Raw genomic sequence first — 23,992 nt, forward strand, 5'->3', positions numbered from 1 at the left:
ATTAAAATGCTTCCGGGGTTGAAAAGACAGTCTACAGCAGTGCAGAGAGCAAAGATGCTCCCCTTTGCCATCATGCACATATCTTTATTATTATTCTGAATTTCTCTTTTGTCAATTTGCATTTAAGTTAGGGGCCACAGTTACAAAGTTAGCATTAAATGAGAATTTGCAGCTTAAACATAAGAAATGAAACAAATCAAGTTGGTAGACTTTAACAGAAATGTAACCCATGAGCCCTAAGATCCAAATTCCTTTTTTGTTGTTGTTGTTGTTGACCAAATCACTGATCACATTACATCCATTACACTGTTGCAAGCCCGAACCTTTCTGCCTCCAAAGGGAGAAAAAAAAAAAAAAACAACATGTCTCCAAATATATAAATATATTCTGATAAAACAAACTATCTTGATCTTAAATTCACATCAGGGAAAGAAATGTCTGTCAGAATACAGGGGAACTGAATTGGTTTCTGTCACAGCTGCTAAGCTTAGTAAAGTAAGGCATGGGTAAAGAGACTTACCAGGAGATCATTATGAGAAAAGAAAAGACAAAAAAAAAACCAAAAAAAAAAAAAAAAAAAAAAAAACCAAACCAAACAAAAAAACAAAAAAAAAACATTAAGCACAGTAGATGTAGAGTAAAGCAGAGAGAGAATGAGCTGTATTCTCTTGTAAGCCACTTTTTAAGGACAATCTTTTGTGAAAATCTGAAACCTTCTCCATTCACCATGAGGAGACGTGAAACATAAAGGAGGAAAATAGAACAGAAATACTATAATGCTGACATCTGAGCTTAGGATAAGAAACTCAAAACCATATGCATAGAGAAACATTGGAAATGTTCAATTCAAGCTTCAAAGAACTTTGATCTATCAAAAAAAAAAAGACAAAAAGAATGTCAGGTCACCTCAAAACTATCCATCTACCGATCAAATTTCACAACAGCATCATCAGCAACGGACAGCAGTTGGATGATCGACCTGACCACACTTCAGTGCTTTCCTACCTTTGAGTCGGTGATGAGGGTTTGTTAATATTGTAGAAATCTGAAAGTGACCATAAGTGTCACAACTGGCGACAACGTAACATAATTCCCTGCTATTTCACCTGTAAAAAGCGCTAGAAGTAATGTATACGCTCGACACATGATCCAAGTGCATCTTGAGACCAGCTCTGGTTCTGGGACCCTCTCATACCTATGCATTACTTACTTAAAAGGCATATTCAGCCCTTCACTCAGTCCAAAACTGTGCATGTTGTCATTACCTTTGACAAACAACTCATTTTGTGGCACTGTTTGTTGTCTAGCAGACTCCAGTGACCACAAAGCTGATGGTGATGCTTCAAGTATCATCAGGATTCGCTCACAATTCAAAGGTAGGGACAAACTGTATTGCTAGCAGGATGAATCAGACCTTTTAACACATTCTCACTAGCTAAACACAATCTGGTCGATCAAAATGATTTTTTTTTTAACCCTATTAAGAGATTTCCGTATGAAAGAACACAAATGAGAATGGCTGAATGTCTAATATAGGGTAGTTATAGTATAAGGTAGTACATGAGACCTCAAAATTTAGGTACATTTTGGCAGGTTTCCCAGCAATTCAAATTCTCTCTTAAGGTCCATGGTTTAGGCATGTTTATAAAAACTATCCCTCCTACTGAACCTAAAATGTTCAAAATGTGAAAAAAGACATCATGTACGGATGCCTGATTAATATAAAAGGCTTGGAATGAAAATCGGACTCTTCGGTTTCAATGCAAAAACGTAGGATGTTCATCCTGATGTCCCTAGATAACTTTACAAGAAATATTAGACTAAACAAATGCACTGGGGGAAAAAAAACAGGAGGCAACAGAATAGTGCATGTGTACTGATGAGTAGATATCTGAGTGACTCACACAGAATATGTTGCACAAAGTAAAGCATTTCAGGTTCTTAAAGGATATCTAAGTGAACAGTGACCTCTGCAAACAATTCAAAACGACCATGCATCAAATCTCTGACGGCTGTTTTGCAAGTGAACGTTTCCATGAGCTGTTGGATTTGGGCACTTAAAATACAGACTTTTTCTCTTGCTGTTTGGCTTAAGCAAGTACAGCTGTTGGCAACCCTGAAACCTAATCAGACAGATCAGAATCGTTTGTTAACTTTCAGGGCTCCAACAACCCATCGGGCCAACATGAGTCAGCTATCCCCATGGTTACTTAGCACCCAGCAGCTAGAGAGAGCTAAAGGAGAGGGCTCACAACATTGGTTTCTACAAGCCAAGCCACTGGCGCAAAAAGTTTTGTGCCAGGTTATTTTTCGTTCATCATGTCTGTTTCCTCTTCTTTAGATGTCCATCTCAAACTGAGCATCTTCACCTGTAACACAAAACTCAGCCTTAGTTAAAGAGGTCAGAGAATTTAGTTACATTCATTTTAGTGTGAATGCGCTGATAAAGGAACAGAAAAGTGGCCAATCTCTATTTTTTTACACAGGAAAAATTATTGAAAAAGTATTTGGCCTCTTTTTTTTTTTTTTTATGTTCTGTTTTTCGAGGCCTTGCCCTTGCGTCACATTGTCAGACAGGTTCCATTTAAGTGATGTTCATATACAACGTGTTTGGCAGTAATCACGCCTGGGTGTGGCTAGTGAAACTGAACTCAACTGTAAATTAAATTTGGTTAAATGGTTGATTTAGTAGACATTACTTGTTCACATGGGTCACTTTTTGTTTACTTGTTTTTCCTCTTATATTAAAATTCCTTGGATGATCTGAAACATTTAAAAATAACAAATATGCAAAAAAGAGAAGAAATAGGGAAGGGGCCAGGCACTTCCACAACACATGTAAATGCTGTACTGTTTTAATAAAAAAAACAGAAATAAGAGAATGAAAAGACAAACCCGGTCCTGGCTTCCCATCATGGTTATTGAAGTTATTGGCTTCGTTCTTCTTGTTCTCATTCAAGATGTTTTGGCTAGTGACTCCAGGGATGACAGGCAGGTGTGCCGGAGGAGTCTGGGCAATAGGGGAATTACGCCGGTCTAACAGGAATTTACGGTCATAGATGATCCGGGTGCCTACAGACATGGATTGAAAAAGATCAATGAAAACAAATAGCCACCCAGTTTTCACATAACAAACACTGTGTCCTCCAGCATCATCCTGTTCAGTCCTCAGCCTTAACAATGGAAAAACTGTTATGCAGATCCTCACTGTTGTACAAGATCTCCCACAATTATATATATATATATATATATATATATATATATATATATATATATATATATATTACATACTTTGATGTAGGTGATGCATATGCTACTAAAACATGTGGAGAAATAGGGGAAATGTATGTACATAAATATGCATGTACAAATACTCAAACTAACACAAAAGGGTAATGTAGCCCATATAATTATGATAGGCGGAGTTTCAAGGCTAGATGTCACACTGCTGCTGCTGCGATCATCAAACCCAGGCCCTTTTCCTTTGTTATCTGTAACGTGACCGACACGATCGTCAATCACTGCGCTGCAGATGAACCAATCGCGTTATTTCAAGCGACAGCAGAGGCGGTGCAAACGCTTGTTTTTGTTTTGAACATGCAAGGCTTCCTGACAAAGCTAGGCCACACACACACAGTCCATCTACGAGATAAGCCAGTGCAAACACAATGTGTGCTTATAGACATCGGTGACATACAAACAAGGCGCATGCAATTGGCATTACCTCCCGGGGTCGTCGAAAATAAAGTGCCTCCAGGAGTGGTGCAATAATCATGAGGTAGCTGCGTTGAGTCGTTGATCAGCACCGTCCTGGTCGGAATGGCCCTGCTTTCACTATGCTGACGACTGGACGACATGGCATTAGATTCGGGCACCCAGCAGTGTCGATCTAAAGTTGTACCCTGATGGAAGGTGGACCCCGGGCCCTTTCCCCTCTTTCTGTCTCTTTCTAAAGGCTTTCTTGTCGTTCGACTTGTCCTCCCAGCCGTCAGCACCGTCCCTCCCTCCGCCAGGCAGGAAGCAAAGCACCAGCGAAGGATATGAGCTCAGAGCAGGAACTGAACACGTGTTCAGTGGGTCGCGTTTCACTCAACTCTTGTGTAAACACTAGCTACATACAGAAGGGCGATTTCCATAAGGCATTATGCAGAAACACAACCTGTAGAAGGACAGGTGTCCATTAGGGGTTCATGAAAAAAACAGTTTCCTGCTGAAATAAACAGCATGGTCAGCTTAGGGTAGTCAGGCTGGTTGACCAGCTGAACTCCTGAGCAGCATATTGGTATGTTTGTGTTTGGCTATGATTAACCTGAGCAAGCTAGACAACCAGTATGACCAAGGTTTTCCATGCTGGTCAGCATGACCACAATCAAATACAATATACACTATGCTGGTCAAGAGCTGGTTAACCTGCTAGTTTATCTAGCAGCATGGGGAGGATTTTGGACTGGATGCCCAGCTTTTCAACCACCTCATCTGTATATATATATATTTTATTTTTTAACTAAAATTTAACTTAAATGTAACTTATTCTATTTTTATTTTTATTTTATTTTTCTTTTGCACTTTTGCACTTTACTTCATTAGCTAAGTTAAGGTTTAGTTAAGTTTAAATTTAGATCTTTATTGTATAGCTTTGATGTGGGCAGACTGTCAAAAAAAAACATTTCACTGCAAGTTATACTGTGTATTACTATGTATGTGACAAATAAAATTTGATTTGATTTGATTTGATTTGATTTGATAACCATCTAAGACAAGCTTAACCCATCTGGAACCAGCTACCAGCATAAGATGGCACTGAGCAGGATTTTTTGGCAGGATACCTACAGATGGGTCATTTTTTTAGGCCTTGTATTTAAACACTAACCTATAAAAAGGTCATTGGTTTATATTAGATCTCATGTGTAAGCACTATCCTTCAGAAGGGCGATTCTGATTATGCCTCATATGAAGGATAGCAGAGTATCGCTGACTGGTTGAGAAGCATTTTAACGGCGCTGTTATTTCGCCATACCAGCACGTTTATTTCACATACACTGTATCACTCCGCTGAACGGTATTATTAATTAGAACTAAAATGATTAGGGCAAGAATTCACAATAACAGAAAACAACCGGACAATAAAACTAAGTGGAAAACAGAGTTTAAGTTTAATTTCTTGGTCCAGGTAAGGAGCTGGAGAAGGAACTGCCGGCTGTGCAGTGTGTTTATTACTGTGCCGTATCAACAAGCTGCTTGTTAAGGAACTATCATTTAGCGGAAGGACATGCTAACATTAAACATATTAAATGCCATGTTTAGGGATAAATTTAATTTATGTATTACTATAGCTGTTTATTAATTAATTTAATTTATATACAGTTATATATAACTGTTGTATAAAATAAATTACACACGTCTTCGGGCCGTGCTGTTATTAAACGATAACACGCTCTCTCTCTCTCTCTCTCTCTCTCTCTCTCTCTCTCTCTCTCTCTCTCTCTCTCTCTCCTATATATAAAAGGGTGAGTTCCAATAACCCTAATGTATAAACACTATGTTTTATTTTTTATGTGTTTCCCTCTCTTGTCTTGACTCTCTTGTCTTGAAACCTCCCCACCCCGTCCCCCGCGCCTCCTCAATCACCAGGGTTCCCAGAACAAACAACACGAGCTCTCCAGGGATCGGCAGAAAGCAAGAAGACTGACAGGTGATGTTTCCGTAACATTTTCATACGAACAAGTCATTAAAACAACTGCCATTAAAACATGCATAACTTCCACTAAACAAAACTTAACCCATCTACTGTCCCAGCAATACCATAGCAGGGTGCTTTCCATAACATAACATATTCAACCCATATTGAATTAGATGCAGTTTCCTCTACTTTAGATTAGCCTCTAGACTTAGGGAAGTGCAGTAGGGTGTATGAACCTCTGGATTGGGACGTGCCCCTCTAACGCGCATGTCTGTTTTATACCCTTCACTCTTCATACGTCATTAAACTGAACTATCCCTCGCCTCAAGTGTACCGGAGAGAAACTGCTGCCATGAGCTTCTCAATTGAAGAACGAGGAAACCCTAATACTCTGAGTTATAGGGTGTTTTACAGTGAGTGTGATATTAATTCGTTTATCAGAACTTGTAAACTTTATGAAATGAGGGCGGTGTTTGCAGTCATAGCCGCTGTGCCGTATCTTCCCACGTGTCGCATTCATTAGCCAGCTAACGCCTAGCCAGATTGACAATAATTCATTCACCTTAAAGTGGACTTTAATTCAGGATTTAAATTAGGAGATCATCTTAAATATAATTCCAGTGAGAGGTTCATTTTTTGGCCATTTTTAGGTTAGTAGGTGCGGACATTTCCCATGTTTTCCCCCTTTCAGGAGAACTCCACAGAGGTTATAAAGAACCCATTCATGTCGACAGCGGCAGCGTTCATGCGCTGATCTGTACACGTAAGACGTGGAGATGCTAAAGCAAGGGTGCTGCTTTCTCACTCATCTCTGCAGAGCTGCATGGGTGTAGGATGCTTATTGTTCAATACGAAGGATATACCATGTTATCATTATTATTATCGCTGTTTTTTGTTTTAGTAACCTCAGATCTAATTCTAAACCATTAAGCACTCAGCAGTGGCCACCAATACACTGCATTTACAAATTCTGTTTAATCAATCTGGTTCATTTTTAGCAGTTATTACAATTACTACAGTTTCTGGCCTGTAGGAAATCATTAGTTTAACAAGTTTAACCACATGCCTTTTAAATGACTGCTTTATTGGATGGCAGGTGTAATGTATAGAAAGCGGGGAAACATGATTCCTCATCTATGCCAAATTTGGATGAACTATACACCTTTCTACATACATGTATATTTTTTTGCCTCTCCTAAACAGAGAACTCTGATGGGAAGTACATTTCACCTTTCCATGATATACCGATGTATGCAGATGAAGCTCAGGTATTGTGTACCTCCCTTAATCTCCTGTAGTGGTTTCCATTAGTCAGTATTCACTGACTTGGTTTCAGTTGTTGGTATAGATATACCATATAAAGAGTATTTTCCCATTTTTCAAGCATTAATAGTTTGTCCCCCATAAGGCCGCTTGGGTAATCAATGATAGTTTCATAAGCTCACAGTGTCTGACATTTATTACTGTCTGTGCAATGAGTGTAGGAACTTTACCCTTCAAGGACAGTGTCAAATATTTGCACTGGATCTATTATTATCTTAGCTTTTGGGTTTTCTTCTTGTGTGTTTTGTTTTATCTCTATTAGATACTGAGTGGAATGCTCGTAATTTAATAAGAGTTGTAAATATTACAGTAATGTAATATAGCTATGGATACATATGTTGTACAGGAATGACCTGTGAAATTTCAATCCACAGAACATTTTCCACATGGTAGTTGAAGTACCACGATGGACAAATGCAAAAATGGAGGTATGACTGATGATCATTGAGCAGAGTTCAGTAAACTGTAATTTGTGTTGTAATAATGTAAAGTGCACATTTTAAAGACAGTTGTCTATTGTAGGGCAATCCATATGCTCTACAGATGGGTGTAGTATGATAGTATGGCTGTTTAAGGACTATAACTCTTTAGTGTCTTCCCTCCTTAAGATAACAACTGCATTCTTTTCAGATTGCCACAAAAGACCCCCTCAACCCGATAAAGCAGGATGTGAAGAAGGGCAATTTGCGCTACGTGGCAAATGTCTTCCCACACAAAGGGTACATCTGGAACTATGGCGCAATCCCTCAGGTAAGGCAGATAAAATTTGCGTTTGCAGCAAGTAGAGTATTGATAGATCACAATTAATAGATGACCTGAATGCTTCCTGGTTTTGTAAATATGTACTGCAAAGTGGAGCTCTGCACTGAACTTTTACTTTTGGTTTCTACAAAGGGCAGGAATGTAGTAGTATCAAAGTGCTTTGGCAGTAAAACACTGAAACATTATTGCACATCTGAAGACTTCTCATGTGCAATTAAGGTTAAAACGAATTTCTGAGGTACATGGACATCAAATGACTTGCGAAACAACAAAATGATGATGTGTATATGTGTATTTGGCTGTGCTTGAGATATTAACGTGGAGCAGGTCATAGCTGGACTGCCGTTACATGTTTTATCATATTGTTACATTTCCCCTGTGACAGACATGGGAGGACCCTGGCCACAAAGACTGTGATACTGGCTGCTGTGGTGACAATGATCCAATTGATGTCTGTGAAATTGGTAGCAAGGTATGATTTATTACAATTATTGTTATAATTTGTTTACAGATAAACCAGAGTATTCCTAGATTAGACATGTATGTGCAGGTCTTTCATAAGCCATGACTATTTGTTGTTAAGGTTTGCTCCCGAGGAGACGTTATCAAAGTAAAAGTCTTGGGTGTGTTGGCGATGATTGATGAAGGTGAAACTGACTGGAAGGTTATTGCGGTTAATGTTGATGACCCAGAGGCAAATAACTTGAATGGTAAATTATTTTAATTACAGAGGTTTATAGCATCTGCATTCCTTCTCTTTCACAATCAAATTGTTTTGGTTTAATTTGTATGTAATGCTTCTCATTTGTTTTCATGATTGCATTTTAGATATTAGTGATGTTCAGCGACTCAAGCCAGGCTACCTGGAAGCCACTGTGGACTGGTTCAGACGGTACAAGGTGCCAGATGGAAAGCCTGAAAACCAGTTTGCTTTTAATGGAGAGTTCAAAGACAAGGTACTCGTTCATGACCTCCCCCTTTGTGTGTTGTTAAAATAATAATAAATAATTACAGATCTACTAAACCTATGTACTGTATGTGTACTGAGTATTCATATGAGCTACTACAGTAAAAATAAGTTGTTTGTAGCATCTTTTAAAAAAACTATTAGCAACAAAAACGCACAACCCCGGACTTAAGAAATTAACCCAGTCTGCAGGCACAGATAGGGTCCTTTTGTGCAGAGGAAAGGTCACGCTCAGCCTAAAAACCCTCAGAGCAGCAAAGTGCAGCCACTCTGGTGACTGAAATGGCAGGGCTCCAAGCTGCAATGTAGAGTAACTATGGCAGTGGGCCTGTGAAACATCTGAGCCGCAATGCAGAGTCACTTCGGCAGTTGGCCTTTGAAACATCCAAGTTGTCCTGTAGACTCACTATGGCAGCAGGTTGTGAAAACTTTTGTTTGTTTTTGTTTTTTATTTTGTAGAATAATGCTTAAAGCCTTGATTTTGATTGCATTCTGCATTAGTGAAATAATTTTTTGATGTTGGATTGTTTTTTTTTTGTTGATGAGTTTCCACACCAAGTCCGCCCCACTTTATGCACTATATTCCATCATTCAATAGGACAAGGCCAGTTGGCCATTTTCATTTTCAACTCAAGCTACTCATCTCATCTGCCATACACTGTTACAGAATGATTGATTGATTTTTTTGTTGTTTGTTTACAGGATTTTGCCATTAAGACTATCAAAAGCACCCATGAGTTCTGGAAAGCACTTATCTCACAACAGACCAATGCTGGAGGGCTAAACTGGTAAAGTCATTTTGACTGCTGTCTTGCTTCCTATGTAAAGAGTAGTACAGATTCAGTACAGTCAACTCTGTATAATGGGGTTAGCAGCAAAATATCTTGTACATAAACAGTAGGCCTTGCATTGATTTGATTTATATGGTCAGTATGAAAAGCGTAGGTTAGCAACCTGCTTCTAACACTAACCACGTACAGTTTGTTGTATCTGTGCATGCAGGCCCGTATCATCTCATAGGTTTTATAGATGCTCAGCCACTAGGAGGACCCTGGAGCAAGTTTTTTATTACAGTCTATCAAAATCACAGTCGCCCCCACTCAATCTGGAGCGTTCACGTCCTCATTTTAGTAGAGCTTAGGAACAGTTCTTCTGTTACTTCAGTCAATCTTTTTGTAGTGATCCAGTAAAGATATTTTGAAATGAAGTCCCAGAGACCTGATATCTCTGATGACAGAGTAGAGGATGCCCATTTCCAAAGCCAAACTCGCATAAGAAATGGCACACTGAGGGAATAAAAAAAAAAAGTTATTTGTAACCTGTTATTTGTTTGTTTGTTATTTGTAACCATAGTCCATTACATATTTCGATTTAGTCTGGGGAAAGTTTGGAGCTTTGTAATAAATATTAACACTGTGATTTGTTATATACCGTTCATTTCAGTATAACCTGAAATGAAAAATGGTGTACTTGTTCAGTGCTCAGCTACACTCTAAGCTCTGTGTCAGTACCACAATGCATAGCTTAATTAATTTTTCTTCATATGAGATGTAGAATCTGTGACAGATGGTGTTGCATCCCAGTGGTGTGATAAGTAACTGACTAATGAATGATATCAATGCAGGTCTGTTTATTTCCCCCTCTTTTTGTTCTGTGCTATTGTTCTCCTAATCTTTCCCTCAATACAGCAAAAACACTTGTGTGTCTGAGGCAGGAAGTGCATTGTGCTTTTCAGCGGAGGAAGCCAAAGCAGTCGTTGATAGTGTAAGAACTTTTTTTTTCTGATTAACATTTCTCTTTCCAGATTGTATTAGCACTTTATAAGAAATTATTGTACACTTTTCCAATTATGAAATCAGCAAATCTAGAACAAGAAGACTAGTTTGAGCTGACAGAAAGGCTATAACAACATCATAAAATAAAATAATACATCAAAGCTTGAGATGGTATGTTGGGATGCCAGACACCCCTTCTGTCAAACAAGAACAGAGAGTTTACCATAACTAGACAGTTATAGACTGGGAAAAATGTTGCCGGTCTGATGAATGTTGATTTTTGCCAAGAAACAGTAAGATTAGCATTTGATGCCAACAGCATGAATCCATAAACCCGATCTGCCTTGTGTCAACAGTCCAGGCTGGAGGGAGTTGGGAATGTTTTCTTGGCACACATGGTTTCATAAACATGAACATGAGTCCATTGTTCAGTGGCCTTCCGTGTCATCAGATCTGAATCCAATAGAACACCTTTGGGATGTGGTAGAACGAGTAATTAATTAATTAATAATCTGTTCATTGTATGACATCTGCACACTTCCTGTTTCCCCATAATGATATAATTTAATTAATGTGGTTTGCTGCATCATTTCTGGGTTTTGGTAATTGTCACGTCCTGCTATACCACAGTTCTTCAGATCAGGTTTGGCTGTACATAAGCCTTAATTATTTTATTTTTTATTTTATTTTAATTAATTTATTTATTTTTTAATTTTTAACTTTCAGACTTCTCCTTGTGGAGGTGCAGAATCCGTTCCAGACTCAGGTATGCAGATTCTTTGGATTTATTTTGTCTTTTTATTCTGTGAAAGAAAAAAAAAAAATGTCAGTTTAGAAAAATGCTTCATTAAGACGATCTCTCATACATGTGATTTGCAATGGATGTTTAAACATTACACTTTATCCCCAGTAAATCATCTTTAATCACGTTCTGCAGTAACTGCTTCTAGAGCACGTTTTTCAGTTATCAAAACTAGTTTAAAGCAGTCAAGTGGTGTCTTTGTCCATCACATAGTGCAGCAGCTCTGGCCACATAGTTCTCTTGCATTTTTCAAAAGCTCTGCAAACTGGAGCAAAAGGCAATTTCTAGCCAGCAAAAAACTGCATACAGACATGGACCTTTGGTACACTTTCTTATTTTTCTCAGTAGAGCTATTTTGTCACCTTATAGAAAAATGTTGGAAGTCTTTAAATGGAATAACTTGACAGTTAATCTTTTTTGTCTTCTTTTTCAGTTGACAAATGGTTTTATTATGAAAAGTGATGAAAGAACAACACAACAGGGATGGACCAGTCTGTTCTCCTTTGTTTAGACTATGTATGTATAGGCAAAGATGGCTAATTTACAGGTTCTAGGACATGTCATGATAGCAGTGAGATGTTAACATATTTTGCTCATTTTTCATTTATTTAATCTAGGTGTCATTCGATACTGTATACTGTTTAACAGATAGGAAAATCATCAGTCTGGTCAAACTCAGGTACTGTATGGTTGCTTTAATAAAAGTTTTTTTTCCTGTTGTGACATTTTTGTATTGCTGTCTCTTATCTGTATTTGTGTTTATTATAATGAATTATATATAAGTCCATGTATGTGTACTTGCACAGAGAAAAAGGAAGTAGAAAAATTATTGTCAATCGCTTGTGTGTTTATCACCAAAAAAATTCCAAAAACATACAGTACAGGGTTGGTGTGGCGCAACAGATAACACCACCACCTACCATTGCGTTACAACAACACCATGTGGGAGACCAGGGTTTGATTCCCGGTCTGGGTGACTATGCTGCGCTACACCAATAAGAGTCCTTGGGCAAGACTCTGACACTGTAATACGAGTGACTTTGTAAGTCGCTCTGGATAAGAGCGTCTGCTAAATGCCATAGGTGTAAATGTAATACAGTAAAAAAAATTATTCCTATTATTATTTGCATTATTAAAGTTAGAGACCATGTTTCCTAAAGAAACACGGTTTTGCTTTTCGTCTCTTAAAGTTATAGTATTACATCTTTATAAAATCTTGTTAATGTGACTATTTCCAGTAAGGTAACTTAATATTCATTTTGCTTTGAAACCCTCCTTTCAAAACAACATGAAGTACATGTAATGACACACACTGCAGTTAACAGTTGTCGCGCCTGGATATTATTAGTGAAGCCTAAAAAACAAAATAAAATCCAGAGGAACACAACTTCTTTTATACATATATTATCTACCTGTCTATAGTCATTGTCATCACTGAAACCGAAAATAAGCATCTTGGCATACTGAATCAGATCTACTAGATGTAGTGCAGCCACCTGTTTGTACTAACCTATATGGTGCAGGCTTTTCTTCCAGTGTTGCAGCTCAATTATAAGCTCATGCTGGAGAACAGCAGGTGGTGCAACATAAAGGGGCTTCTCCCACTTTCCACGTCTATTGAAGTGCCTACCACAAGGGGTGCTGTTCACAGCTTGCCCTTCACAGTGCTGTGTAAGTCTGTATGGGAGCGTTTTGTTTACTTTGGAGCTTTACGTTAGTAATTGGCCACGGTGGATCAGAAGTCCTGATAATCAACTGACCAGCCCCTTTCAAAAAGTCAGTTTGCAAGCAAGCAAGCAAGCTGACGACGTGACCGAAGGAGAGAGGTGAGGGATGTCTTTGTTTTTGTCCTTCATGTCCATGTTATAGACTTATAGATTTTAGTTCTGTATTGCTTGACAGTCTACAGCTGATCGGATAGTGCAGATATCTATTACCTAGCTATCCGTTATACGGCGAGTTTCACTGTTCTTTCACTACAGCCAGTCGTTTTATTAGTTGATTCTGTCTTAAATAAACAAATTAAATAGAATTTGAACCCCGTGTTGTAATATTTTCTCCACATTTTAAACGACTTGATGATCTGTTTGTGGTGAGCTCTCAGTGACTTTCACTGCTTGGCTCAGTTGACTCTCAGACAGGCTGTTGAAGTTGAGGAGAATAGCCCGCTATCTGATATTCAGTGTAAATGTCTGATTAAAAGCCACCGCACTAAATGCAATTGATTAGGTTGAGAAGAACTTTTTTTTTTTTTACTTTTCTGAACGACTTCGTGGTGAGAAAGTCTCGGTCGTTTGAGTGACAGATGTGTCTGTATGCCATGGTTGCTCGGTGTCAAGTAGCTTGCGAGTGTCGCTCGCTACCCGTCCGTAAAAAATAGTGAGTTGTGAAAGTTATGTGTAGGACACAGCGAAACCAACTGATCAGAACTTTGTGTTTTTCTTTTAAATAAATAAAAGAAAGTGCGTCTGAACCACGTGAGCATTGTGGAGCATAATCCAGCAGTCATGCAGAAAGTTTTAACGGCTTTGTGAAAGTGCTGTTGGTGCCCTGTTTACACGTTAGATTTACCTAAAGCCTTGTTGCGCAGGTAGCGCTAGCTACTGTATTTCTGGAGCTAGCTAGTTTTTTTTAACTGGTCAATATAGTAGACTGACAAACAAATACCAGCCTAGATATAAAAACAGAAACTTAAAAAAATAACGAACCAGCCTTTTACACTTTTGTGCGGAGTTGCTGTTTACCTGTTGTGTTTGTTTATTAACAGTTCTTCATAGAGGAGCAGCAGCATGTCTTTCCTATTGGATTGGATCTACAAGGGGTTCAGTGGTGTATTACAGATATTAGGTAAAGTGTAATTACTGAGTGTTTAAATACAGTTAAAAAGTAAAAAGTTTGGGTGTTTGAGCTTAAAACATTTACTTATTTATTTATTTATTTATTTATTTTTTTAAACAAGCTATTCATGCCCCTCATGAACTAGGATAGCAAGTCTACATAGTCTAAACCTTTTCAACAAATTAGAAAAAATCAAATATGCTTAAACAGAAAATCTGTGTATGTATGTGTGTTATTGTCATAACCGCAGCACTGCTCTGCTGTATCCTTCACCCAGTCTCTGTCTCTCTGTCTCAAAACACTACATTTCTGATGCTCGCCTTCTTCAGCACTGCATAACATGAATGTGGTTTGGTGACTTATAGACAGCACTGTTTCTTGTACAAAGCTGATTTAGAGTAATTCCAATGCCGAAACACTTGAAGACCCATCGCTTCCAAGAATGCTTCGGTGAAGTGTAGTGTCGAGTACTGTAGTCTCCATACTGGCTTTTGTAGTTAGAAGAGTCTAAGTTTAGAGGTATCTTTTGGATCCTAGTCTATACAAACTATCTAAGGGGATTTTTCTGAGTAAGTCGTTTTGCTAAGAGCACCTGCTAAATGCCTTAAATGTAGAGTTGTCTATTAGAAAAGAGTTTTATTTTTAATCTGATGTTTTCTTAGTCAGTGGCATTTTGCATTTTGCACCGTTCACTGAATGTGAGACTCAGTTCCACCTCACTCTGCAATTAACTGTCCACACTGCTTTTACTTGTTTTCTTCAGGACTCTACAAAAAGACTGGGAAGCTGGTTTTGCTTGGCTTAGACAATGCAGGCAAAACAACATTACTGCATATGCTCAAAGATGACCGACTTGGACAGCATGTTCCAACACTGCATCCAAGTAAGTAGTCATTGGTTTTGGTTCTTCTTCAGAGCGAGACAATGTGGTAAATATTGTAATATGACTAAAATGTAACTAATTTCTATCAGCTTCAGAGGAGCTGACAATTGCTGGGATGACTTTCACAACATTTGATCTGGGTGGACATGCACAAGGTAAGCACTAGGTTTCTGTAGACTGCTAAATGTAAGGGTTGTAAGAGACTAAGGCAGTTATCTAGACAGATGTTTTTACAGTGTGGGCTTTAGCATAATTTCCCATAGTGAATGAAATCTTTCATATTTGTTTTCCAACTATAGCAAGAAGAGTCTGGAAGAATTTTTTTCCAGCCATAAATGGAATAGTGTACATTGTGGACTGTGCCGACCATGAGCGTCTACATGAGGCTAAAATAGAACTTGATGTAAGGTTATTTATGTTTCATACAACTGTTTGACATCCTTCCTTTCAGAAAACTGTAAGCAGCTGGTATCTGGTAACTGGTTTCTGTAATGCTGTATTGTTTATAATTTATAGGCTCTGTTGACTGATGAGACCATCTCTAATGTGCCGATCCTCATTTTGGGGAATAAAATTGATCGACCAGAGGCAATCAGTGAAGATGGACTCAGAGGGATGTTTGGTCTGTACGGACACACTACTGGAAAGGTAATTTAGAACAAACATAATTTGACTTAATTATGGGCATACACTTTATATGCCAGAATTCTGTTCTCTCTCTGGTCTTGTTTAAGTCTTTCTAGTGATTACAGCTAGCTTGATTTGAAAGTGACTGATAAGAATATATTAATATTCCTTGTGTTTGACCTTAGGGGAATGTGTCCCTGAAAGAGCTGAACATGAGGCCAATGGAAGTTTTCATGTGCAGCGTTTTAAAGAGGCAAGGATACGGGGAAGGTTTCAGATGGCTTTCTCAGTACATTGACTAATTATGCTGTCCAAACCCCACTTACTCTTATTTATTGAAGGCTTTGACTCAGGATAAGAATATCTATTTTAACTAAATAAAAATCAAATACTATGCTGGTGATATGTGCTTTTCATAGATTCCATTATTTAGACTGCAGGCATCTTTTCACAAGTTTCTAATTGATGATGCATACAGTTTGCATACCGATGTGTTATATCCCCTTTTAAACACAAGAATATATATGGGAGCTTTTCAGAGAGCAGATCATTTTGAGGAGACAATGTAATACTTTTTGAGGACTCTCTTATGCTTTTAACTTAAATGCCTGTTACATACCCTGCCATAGAAATATGCAAAGTGCCCTAATATTCATCTAGCTGCAGCTGCGTTATCAGTTGGGAGTAGATGATGATTAATTGTGCCATGATAGTTTCATGCCATTTAAAAAGCAAGTGCAATAATTAGACTTACAAATACATCTGTGGCTTAATGCTGAAAGTAGCACCACTTTGCTTCATTACAAGGAGAAACTGTAATTTTGTGATGCTGTACACATGCTTATTAACTCTTTATGCCTCGTGACTTTTATTACACCCTAACAATTACTAATCAGTAACTACATGCAAAGCAATGCAAACCAGTTGAGTTGTTTCTAAGGTATAACAATGCAGGGGTGGAGACACAAACCACCGGTGGTTCCGAGGAGTTTAAGAGGTTAAAACACTTATGCAGCCAAATTTCTAATGTTTAACACTAAAATTAAGGCATTGTTATTTGATATTTAAACACAGTTTACATTTTTCTATTTATAGGGTAGCATCATTGTACATATAGAGGTTTATTTTAGCCATTTGTTCAGTGTTAAACTACCGGATTTATTTGTGCAATAAGTACTTTTTGACTATCACCATTTACATGCACTTATGATACGAGAGTACATGAAAAGCACAGCGACAACCTCCAGAGAAACAGCAATACAAAGAATGTCATATTAAACGGTCACTTTTTACATGCAGTATTTGTACATGTTGTGGAAGGACTTTGACTGCTTACACTTGAAATGTTTGTGCTGCAAGTGAAGGTGATAAAAAATATTAAATTATCTTGTGGATTCTCATTGTATGTTTTGTCTGTTTTTTCTCTTTGCCAGTCAAAATGCATTAAAATGTTTGTGTGTGTGTGTGTGTGTGTGTGTGTGTGTGCGCGCGTGCACATGTTCAATATTCATTGATTTCCCTGCCTGTTATAAAGTGTTAGCCTATAAAAAAACAGGTTTTCCCTTTATTACTTAGTGTGTTCATTTGCACAACGTGTTTGCATAACTGTAAGTCATAGATATTCAAATTTACCAAAGGAATGACAAAACGAGACACTTATTTTTCTTCTAAATTAAATTGTATTAAACTGCAGTGCATAATCAGTTATTCTGAGATATGAAGTACTCGAGGACACTTCAATGAACTTCTAAAAGGTCATAATTATTTCTAGTGATAATGAGCTACTGATAAGAGAATTTGAATAGGCCGATATTACACAATATTAATCATATTTTTTGTTCTATCTCATTGTGGTTTTAAGAACTTTAGCTTTGAACACAACGAAGCTCATAAGAGAGGTAAGAGAGTGAGAGGTAAGAGAGTGAGAGTTAGTTATGAGATTTAACCCATATTTCAGCATAAATAAAATGTGACCTACCCTCCAAACTCAACGCTGTGTTTACATCCCGAAATCAAACCGCTAACACATCACTAGGCCCTGTATGGAGAGTGGCCTACGGAAGGAGGTTGGGGCCAACCATGGTAAAGTGATTAATTTTGCTACGTTAAAAAAAGGTTAATGCACGTTTGCAGATGAATCGTGTGCGTTAACATGTTTCGTTGACCGCACTACTTACAATATTATCAGCACTGCTAATATTGCGGTGTAGGGGCCACCCACAATATTTAATATTAATAACAGTGTGTGAGTGTTGACCTCGATTTATACCCTTCATGTTATAAAGTTACAGATTTTGCTGCAGTGTTACTCACTGTTGGATTATCGGTCTGTATAATCGGTCTGAGGAAATTTCCATTTGCAAGGGGAACGACACAGACAAAAACATCATAAAACAATCAAACTAACAAACAAAAATAACACAAACCAGAAAAAAAACCTAAAATAAAAATAATAAGTAAGCTGGAATGTATTCATGAGTGTTCATAATCAGTCTTGAGATTACGTAAAGTCTTTAAAAAAAAATTAGATGGATGCTCAGGTTCTAATTTTATCGGTAACATTAAAAAAGAATATTTTTGAACGTCTTATGAATATTATATTTGGCGAATATAGTATTCGCCTTTAATTTGAAACGTTTCTTTTTTGTCTTCCTCTGTGCTCCAATGAAGAAGCGTGGTACTAGTATGTGCCAAATGCCGATGAGCCAATGGGGTTACAGCTCCACAATGACGCGTGATCTGAACGAATGACAACAAAACCTGAGGAGTTTATACTCCGCTTTCAGAAGTGGATGTTTAAAGTAATCTGAGCTGAATCAACTGGAGCTCCTGGACGTAGTGCTACATGCCGTCTGTCAGGTCTTTTGTTACTGTTCTCGCCGTTTTCTTTCTGGGAGCAAAGTTTATTCATTACTCAAAGGGGTGAAAGGTCATCGTACCGTGGTTGTACTGCTCCAAACGAGTCGTGTAAAACAGAACAGACCTCCGAACCACAACAGAAGCACAAAGGACCTCAAAGTCTGTATTGTCCGGCCTTTCAGTTGACAGCGCAGTGTTTACTAGTGAAAATGTCAGTGGAAAAGACCTGCTGTGTTGTCACTGTGTCCGAGAGCAGCTCCAGCCAGGAGCAGCGACATCCAGTGAGCTGTAGCGGAGTCGTTTTAAACGAGCAGTCTGGTCTGATCGTGCTGTGCAGCGGTACGGTGTTTTCTCCTTTTTTAATCCACAAAGAATGCATTAATCAAAACCCATCAATACTGCATGCTAACAGCTTTAGCAACAACATGCGAGTTTCCATAGACCGTCCAGATGTGACCGCAAACTCGAACGTAAAGAATGGACACCCTAGACTGCATCAAAGGGCTGAGCTCCTGTTGATGGTGAACTGTTTGGAGTTTCAGAGGGCTTTTCAAAAAATATTCATAGAAACAGAAAAGTGGAACTTCTACAGCGGCGATGAAGATGCTGACATTACCTTTGACTCCGTTTTTCTAAGTTGGTTTGCAGTCCTGAAAATACCTGGCTTGGTTACAAGTACCCTAGATGATACCATACCTTGGGTCAAGAGTACAGCCCTCAGAAAGGGCCATTCTGTCCTTGCGTGTGGATCTCCTTTTGGTTCCTTCTGTCCAGATCTCTTCATGAGCACCCTGAGCAAAGGCATTGTCAGTAATCTGGCAGGGGAGGAGTGTGCAATGATCTTGACCGATGCCCGCTGTCTGCCTGGCACTGAAGGAGGAGGCCTCTTCGTCAGTGTTGGAGACACACCACATCTTGTGGGTCTCATCAGTTCCCCGCTGTGCTGGAAGTCGAATGAATGGATTGGTCTGGCTATAGTGTGTTCTTTTCACTTAATTTTGAAATGCATACTACAGGCTGTAACTTCTCATCAATCACTGAGAGAACTCGCAACACACTCATACATTGACATCCCGCATGTATCACCCAGTACAAGCCAAAAGCTCACCAATGGAAGATACCCCACAGTGGCTGTGGTTGACAGTGGCCAGCTGTGGGGTTCTGGAATTCTGCTAAACCCACGTCTAGTTTTAACCTGCAGACATGTGGTTGATGGGAAAGCATTTCTCCATGTTAGACTCAATGCCAATAAGAGGTAGTTACACACATCCTTTTTTTACTCAAATATAAACTTTGTGGAATGAGTGATGCTGTTCCAAGCAGACACACATGCCTATAAATACATTTGCTTTTCTTTCCTAAGGCTTCGTACAGTGAGTGGTCGGGTACTGTACTCTTCAAAGACTTCGTCTCCATATGATGTTGCTGTGGTGGAGCTCCAGGAGCCCCTTTCAGATGTTGTATCACCACAATTAGGCACCAGATTTATCCCTGGTAAGCTGGTGTAATTGATGTGAATCAAAGATTCTTATATGGTTGAGGGAGCATCACATTAAAGACGATCTTGTCTGTAAAACGCTTAGTTAAGTTTGTTGAGTTAAGTCTGCTTGTAGGCTTTTGCAATTGGAATTCCTATTAGCACCATCCCATTTCGCACACAACCTCTCCACTTTACCTTTCAGTGTTATTTTGTTTTAGTCTTTTGGATCATTTGCCAAAATGTGTCTCACTTTAGTTTATGTGACAGGCATTCGTCCTGATTGAATAATTCACAATTTTTAAACTTTACTCAAATAATAAGCAATTTTTATGAACAGTAAAACATTTAGAACACTGCCAGTATGCAGTCATGTTTTTCTATGTTTTTCTATTCTGCCTTACTGCTACAAAATATATTCAATCTGACACAGAATTGTATCAAAATTGAAGTGATCTTAACACAGTAGCACTTCATTTTAGTGTTCTCATTTAACTCCTCTCTGTGTCATTACTGTTAAATTGCCTACGTGCATGTGTGACTTTAGTTTCTACCCATTTACCTTTACATTATGCAGCTCTACTTGTAAAACTTAACACTAGGTTTCACAGACATGCTTAACAGTATTCATGAGAAAAAGAAAGAGCTCTGAATGAAAACAAAATATTTAGCATTCTAAAGATTATTTATATATTGTACCTTTCATGAAAAAGTGATTTATATTGTTAAGTTTTGCTCACAGCATAAAATATCTGCTTAATTCTGTCTGTCTGCAGGTGAGGATGTGGTTGTATTGGGTTACGGCGCTTTAGGTAAAACATGTGGCCCCTCACTGACCTCAGGGATTTTGTCCAGAGTCATCACTAGAAAAAACAAGCCAGTGATGCTACAGACCACATGTGCAGTGCAGTGTGGAGCCAGTGGTGGTGCTGTTATTCGTGCCAACACTGGGGAATTGTTAGGTAACTTGCATTTTCAGTTGAATGAAATAGTCTCAAATTTAGTCTCTAACAAATTTAGCAAATTTAAAAGGTTTCAAATTCATTGCACAATTCATCTATGAATACATCTGTGACACATGGCATTAAATTACCTGTATACTGACTGCTCAGTAGAGGGCGTCATTTGACCATTATAAAATTGGGCAAAAGGTAAAGTCTAGAAAAAATGCCCAACATGCTCAACCTTTAAACAGGTCCAAGTTTAACCATTTTAAGCCTGACCCATCAAATCATTGCCATCATTTTTCATACAAAAAAAGAAATGATTTGGCACTTTGCATAAATTATGTTTATTTTCATCATTAATATTAATATATGTCCAAAGTTTATTGCTTACAGCAGGTTTTATGAAACAAGACATATAGAGCATATTTAATCTCTTTTACACTGAGCCTAATAAAAGTTTACTTAAGTATTTTAAAATGTAGAAATCTGTATTTATATTCTATGTCTCAAATTAAGTCAGATCAACTTATCACTCATAAATGTTTTTGCTTTTATCCAGGTATTGTGTCCAGTAATACAAGAGACTTTGCAGCAAAGGTTACGTATCCCCACTTAAACTTCAGCATTCCAGTGTCTGTTTTGGAGCCACTACTGGAATGCTTTTCCCAGACTGGAAATGGTGCTGTGTTTCAGGCCTTGGACAGTGCAGAAGATGATGTTAGGAGAGTGTGGAGACTTCAGATTCCGCAGAGTAAGCTCTGAATGCTTTCTTTTACATTCATATAGAAATGCCCACTGCAGCATTCACAGACATACTGCTCTACTTTTGGAGACTGAAGGCAGAATCTACTGGATGAATAGAACAGGAAACAAACTCCAATTTAGTCGTTTCAAATCTCTCCCACAAGCTAGGTCTTCCCTTAATCACACAATGCTACCCATGCTGGGAGGGTAAATGCTAGCATGCGCTCCCTCCAAATTACACAAAGGCAGCCACCGCACCACAACTGCCACTGATGCAATGTAACTGGACAGCCGAGGAAGACTACTGGCCATGAATGGCTATGGCATCATCAGGAATCCAACTGGCAGCCTTTAAAAGCAAGGCTGCACCACTCGGGACACCCGAAAAATACTTATTCTATTCTTTAATCCAATAAATGAGTTAATGATTTTAATAAGGCATGCATTGATTATGCCAGTCATTTTGACAGATTAGTAAATGATCTTCTTGTCAGTTCTGTATCGAAAAGAAAAATCCATCAGGGTTGTATCAAGCCATAGTTGCACTGTATTACATTCTGAAAAAGTGCACTGTTCCAGTGTTTTGTGCATCCTATTCCCTGCAGGTGCCTGCTAGCGGAATGGTTGGTTAGTCTTTTCACTGGCTTAAATTTGCCACCACTTTGCAGCACACACACATCATTGGAGAAAGTGAAACCTAACAATGTGTGGAGTCAGAGCTTACTATGAGCTTCCACGTTTATTCAAATGAACATGAGTGCTGACTTGGGTTAAACATTAGAGGAGCAAAAACAAACAAACAAACCCCCCCCCCCCCCCCCCCCCCCCCCACATGCCCTAAATGAATAAAAGATGACTTAATTTGGGTGAGGGACGTTAATATGAGCAGTAATCATTGGTGTATATTAAAATTAGTAGTAATTTATTCTGTTTCTTTTGCAGTTTGTTATATGTTTATTAACAGTCATACAGTGATCATGATTTTTCCGTCTATTTGTTTGAGCTCATTTAGAGTGCAGTTTGGATTGTTTTTTTTCTTTCACAAACATTGATCATGATAACACGGGTGACACATCAATCAACCATAACATTAGTACCACTGACAGGTGAAGGGAAAACCTTGATTATCTGCATCTACTGCATCTGTCAGGGAGTGGGATATATTAGGCAGCAACTAAACAGTCAGTTCTTGGAGATGATGTGTTAAAATACGGGCAAGCATAATTATTTGAGCCACTTTGACAAAGGTCAAATTATGATGGCTAGACGGCTGGATCAGAACTGGATCTCCAAAACACCAGGCAGGTCTTGTGGGGTGTTCCCAGTATGCAGTGGTCAGTACCTACCAAAAGCACTTCAAGAAAGGAACCACCTGTGAACTGGTGACAGGGTCATGGACACCTAAGGCCTATTGATGCTCATGGAAGCCCCACCTCCACCAATTTACGAGACCTAAAGGATCTGCTGCTAAATCCAGATACCACAGGGCATCTTCAGAGGTGTTATGGATTCCATGCCCCGAATGATCAGATCTGTTGGCAGGTGGTACTAATGTTGTGGCTGTTCAATGTATTCCTATTTAGGTGTTTTCCTAAGGTGTTTACCTCTACCATAACACATATTTGGCTTTGATAGATCAAGTTTATTATATATCAAGTAAATGCAACAACATCACTGAGGCCTGACCTTATTACTAGAGAGAAGCAGATTATACGGCAGAAAAGGTGGCTTCTTGTGGGACTGTGGAAAGCAGTTGAGGGAATTAAAGACACTTTAGTTCTTTGTATTTGGGTATCTTTAAAAGCCAGTTAGCCAGTAATATGCCAACTGCATGTATATATGAAATTATATATATATATATTTTTTATGTGATATTTTGTTTTCAATCATGGAATGTGTGCAGACACTGAAGCAATAATGTGAAAGTCTCCAAGGCATGTGCCTGTTCATGGGCATCAGTCTCATATTTTAATTTCTGCTGTACAAAACTATCTGAAACAAAGTAAATTGAGGTAAAGCCTTTGCACATAACAAACAATTACTTACCTATATTTGCCATTTTAACCAGACAGACTGTTTATAATCTTGACTGGATGTCAAGTTGTCTAAGTGGAGACACTTGTATGTCACAGTGTCATTTTCCCCTCTGTGTACGTCTGCACTGTTTATGGGCTTTTGTCTTCACACATTGTAACTGTGCAACATTAAAAGTTTACAGTTGTTTCAACTTCTCCCTGCTTTGTTTGCCCCTTCTGCAAGAAACATAAACATTAGTGTCTTTAATGTTGGAATTAAATTAGCACGTTAG

General features: G+C 38.4%; 5 protein-coding genes across 6 annotated transcripts in view; 3 read left to right on the forward strand and 2 right to left on the reverse strand.

The window, feature by feature from the left end:
- rps24 (ribosomal protein S24) overlaps positions 1-12,764 on the reverse strand; it is a 42,352-nt gene extending 29,588 nt beyond the window's left edge. The window contains exon 1 of the mRNA XM_072678033.1: positions 12,761-12,764. Within this exon, the coding sequence (XP_072534134.1) occupies positions 12,761-12,763 (3 nt within the window). The 5' untranslated portion in view covers position 12,764. The remainder of the gene's footprint in view (positions 1-12,760) is intronic.
- Positions 64-4,021, reverse strand: eif4ebp2 (eukaryotic translation initiation factor 4E binding protein 2). Its single transcript, XM_072678030.1, has 3 exons — positions 3,725-4,021; positions 2,896-3,072; positions 64-2,369 (listed from the first exon to the last, which is right to left on the reverse strand). Exons 1-3 carry the CDS (start codon positions 3,855-3,857, stop codon positions 2,338-2,340), a joined length of 342 nt encoding a protein of 113 aa, XP_072534131.1. The 5' UTR covers positions 3,858-4,021; the 3' UTR covers positions 64-2,337.
- Positions 5,980-12,034, forward strand: ppa1b (inorganic pyrophosphatase 1b). The gene is made up of 11 exons (XM_072678029.1): positions 5,980-6,093; positions 6,884-6,948; positions 7,378-7,431; positions 7,634-7,753; positions 8,151-8,237; positions 8,349-8,475; positions 8,594-8,721; positions 9,435-9,520; positions 10,421-10,496; positions 11,234-11,273; positions 11,743-12,034. The coding sequence occupies exons 1-11, from the start codon at positions 6,033-6,035 to the stop codon at positions 11,769-11,771; spliced, it is 873 nt and encodes a 290-aa protein (XP_072534130.1). The 5' UTR covers positions 5,980-6,032; the 3' UTR covers positions 11,772-12,034.
- On the forward strand, positions 12,536-17,057 carry sar1ab (secretion associated, Ras related GTPase 1Ab). The gene is made up of 7 exons (XM_072678031.1): positions 12,536-13,135; positions 14,077-14,156; positions 14,911-15,030; positions 15,120-15,185; positions 15,330-15,433; positions 15,547-15,678; positions 15,843-17,057. The coding sequence occupies exons 2-7, from the start codon at positions 14,099-14,101 to the stop codon at positions 15,957-15,959; spliced, it is 597 nt and encodes a 198-aa protein (XP_072534132.1). The 5' UTR covers positions 12,536-13,135; positions 14,077-14,098; the 3' UTR covers positions 15,960-17,057.
- Positions 17,058-18,406: 1,349 nt separating this feature from the next.
- On the forward strand, positions 18,407-23,911 carry tysnd1 (trypsin like peroxisomal matrix peptidase 1). 2 transcript variants are annotated; one of them, XM_072678035.1, is made up of 4 exons: positions 18,407-19,771; positions 19,880-20,010; positions 20,770-20,955; positions 21,500-23,911. In XM_072678035.1, exons 1-4 carry the CDS (start codon positions 18,726-18,728, stop codon positions 21,700-21,702), a joined length of 1,566 nt encoding a protein of 521 aa, XP_072534136.1. In that variant the 5' UTR covers positions 18,407-18,725; the 3' UTR covers positions 21,703-23,911. The 2 variants fall into 2 exon arrangements, with proteins under 2 accessions (XP_072534136.1, XP_072534137.1); XM_072678036.1 differs by lacking the exon at positions 20,770-20,955.
- The last annotated feature ends 81 nt before the right edge of the window (positions 23,912-23,992 follow it).

Source organism: Salminus brasiliensis, chromosome 4 (assembly GCF_030463535.1).
Source record: "Salminus brasiliensis chromosome 4, fSalBra1.hap2, whole genome shotgun sequence".
Lineage (NCBI taxonomy): Eukaryota > Metazoa > Chordata > Actinopteri > Characiformes > Bryconidae > Salminus > Salminus brasiliensis.

Excerpts from the sequence above, each read along its gene's own strand:
- eif4ebp2 (XM_072678030.1), bottom strand. The coding sequence starts at position 3,857 with ATGTCGTCCAGTCGTCAGCATAGTGAAAGCAGGGCCATTCCGACCAGG. Across the intron at positions 3,073-3,724 it reads ATTTTCGACGACCCCGGGAG|GCACCCGGATCATCTATGAC; the intron begins GTAATGCCAATT and ends CCATGTCTGTAG. Across the intron at positions 2,370-2,895 it reads TGATGGGAAGCCAGGACCGG|GTGAAGATGCTCAGTTTGAG; the intron begins GTTTGTCTTTTC and ends TTTGTGTTACAG.
- sar1ab (XM_072678031.1), top strand. The coding sequence starts at position 14,099 with ATGTCTTTCCTATTGGATTGGATCTACAAGGGGTTCAGTGGTGTATTA. Across the intron at positions 15,186-15,329 it reads TCTGGGTGGACATGCACAAG|CAAGAAGAGTCTGGAAGAAT; the intron begins GTAAGCACTAGG and ends TTCCAACTATAG. Across the intron at positions 15,434-15,546 it reads AGGCTAAAATAGAACTTGAT|GCTCTGTTGACTGATGAGAC; the intron begins GTAAGGTTATTT and ends TATAATTTATAG.
- ppa1b (XM_072678029.1), top strand. The coding sequence starts at position 6,033 with ATGAGCTTCTCAATTGAAGAACGAGGAAACCCTAATACTCTGAGTTAT. Across the intron at positions 6,949-7,377 it reads TGTATGCAGATGAAGCTCAG|AACATTTTCCACATGGTAGT; the intron begins GTATTGTGTACC and ends TTCAATCCACAG. Across the intron at positions 8,722-9,434 it reads ATGGAGAGTTCAAAGACAAG|GATTTTGCCATTAAGACTAT; the intron begins GTACTCGTTCAT and ends GTTTGTTTACAG.
- tysnd1 (XM_072678035.1), top strand. The coding sequence starts at position 18,726 with ATGTCAGTGGAAAAGACCTGCTGTGTTGTCACTGTGTCCGAGAGCAGC. Across the intron at positions 19,772-19,879 it reads AGACTCAATGCCAATAAGAG|GCTTCGTACAGTGAGTGGTC; the intron begins GTAGTTACACAC and ends TTCTTTCCTAAG. Across the intron at positions 20,011-20,769 it reads AGGCACCAGATTTATCCCTG|GTGAGGATGTGGTTGTATTG; the intron begins GTAAGCTGGTGT and ends GTCTGTCTGCAG.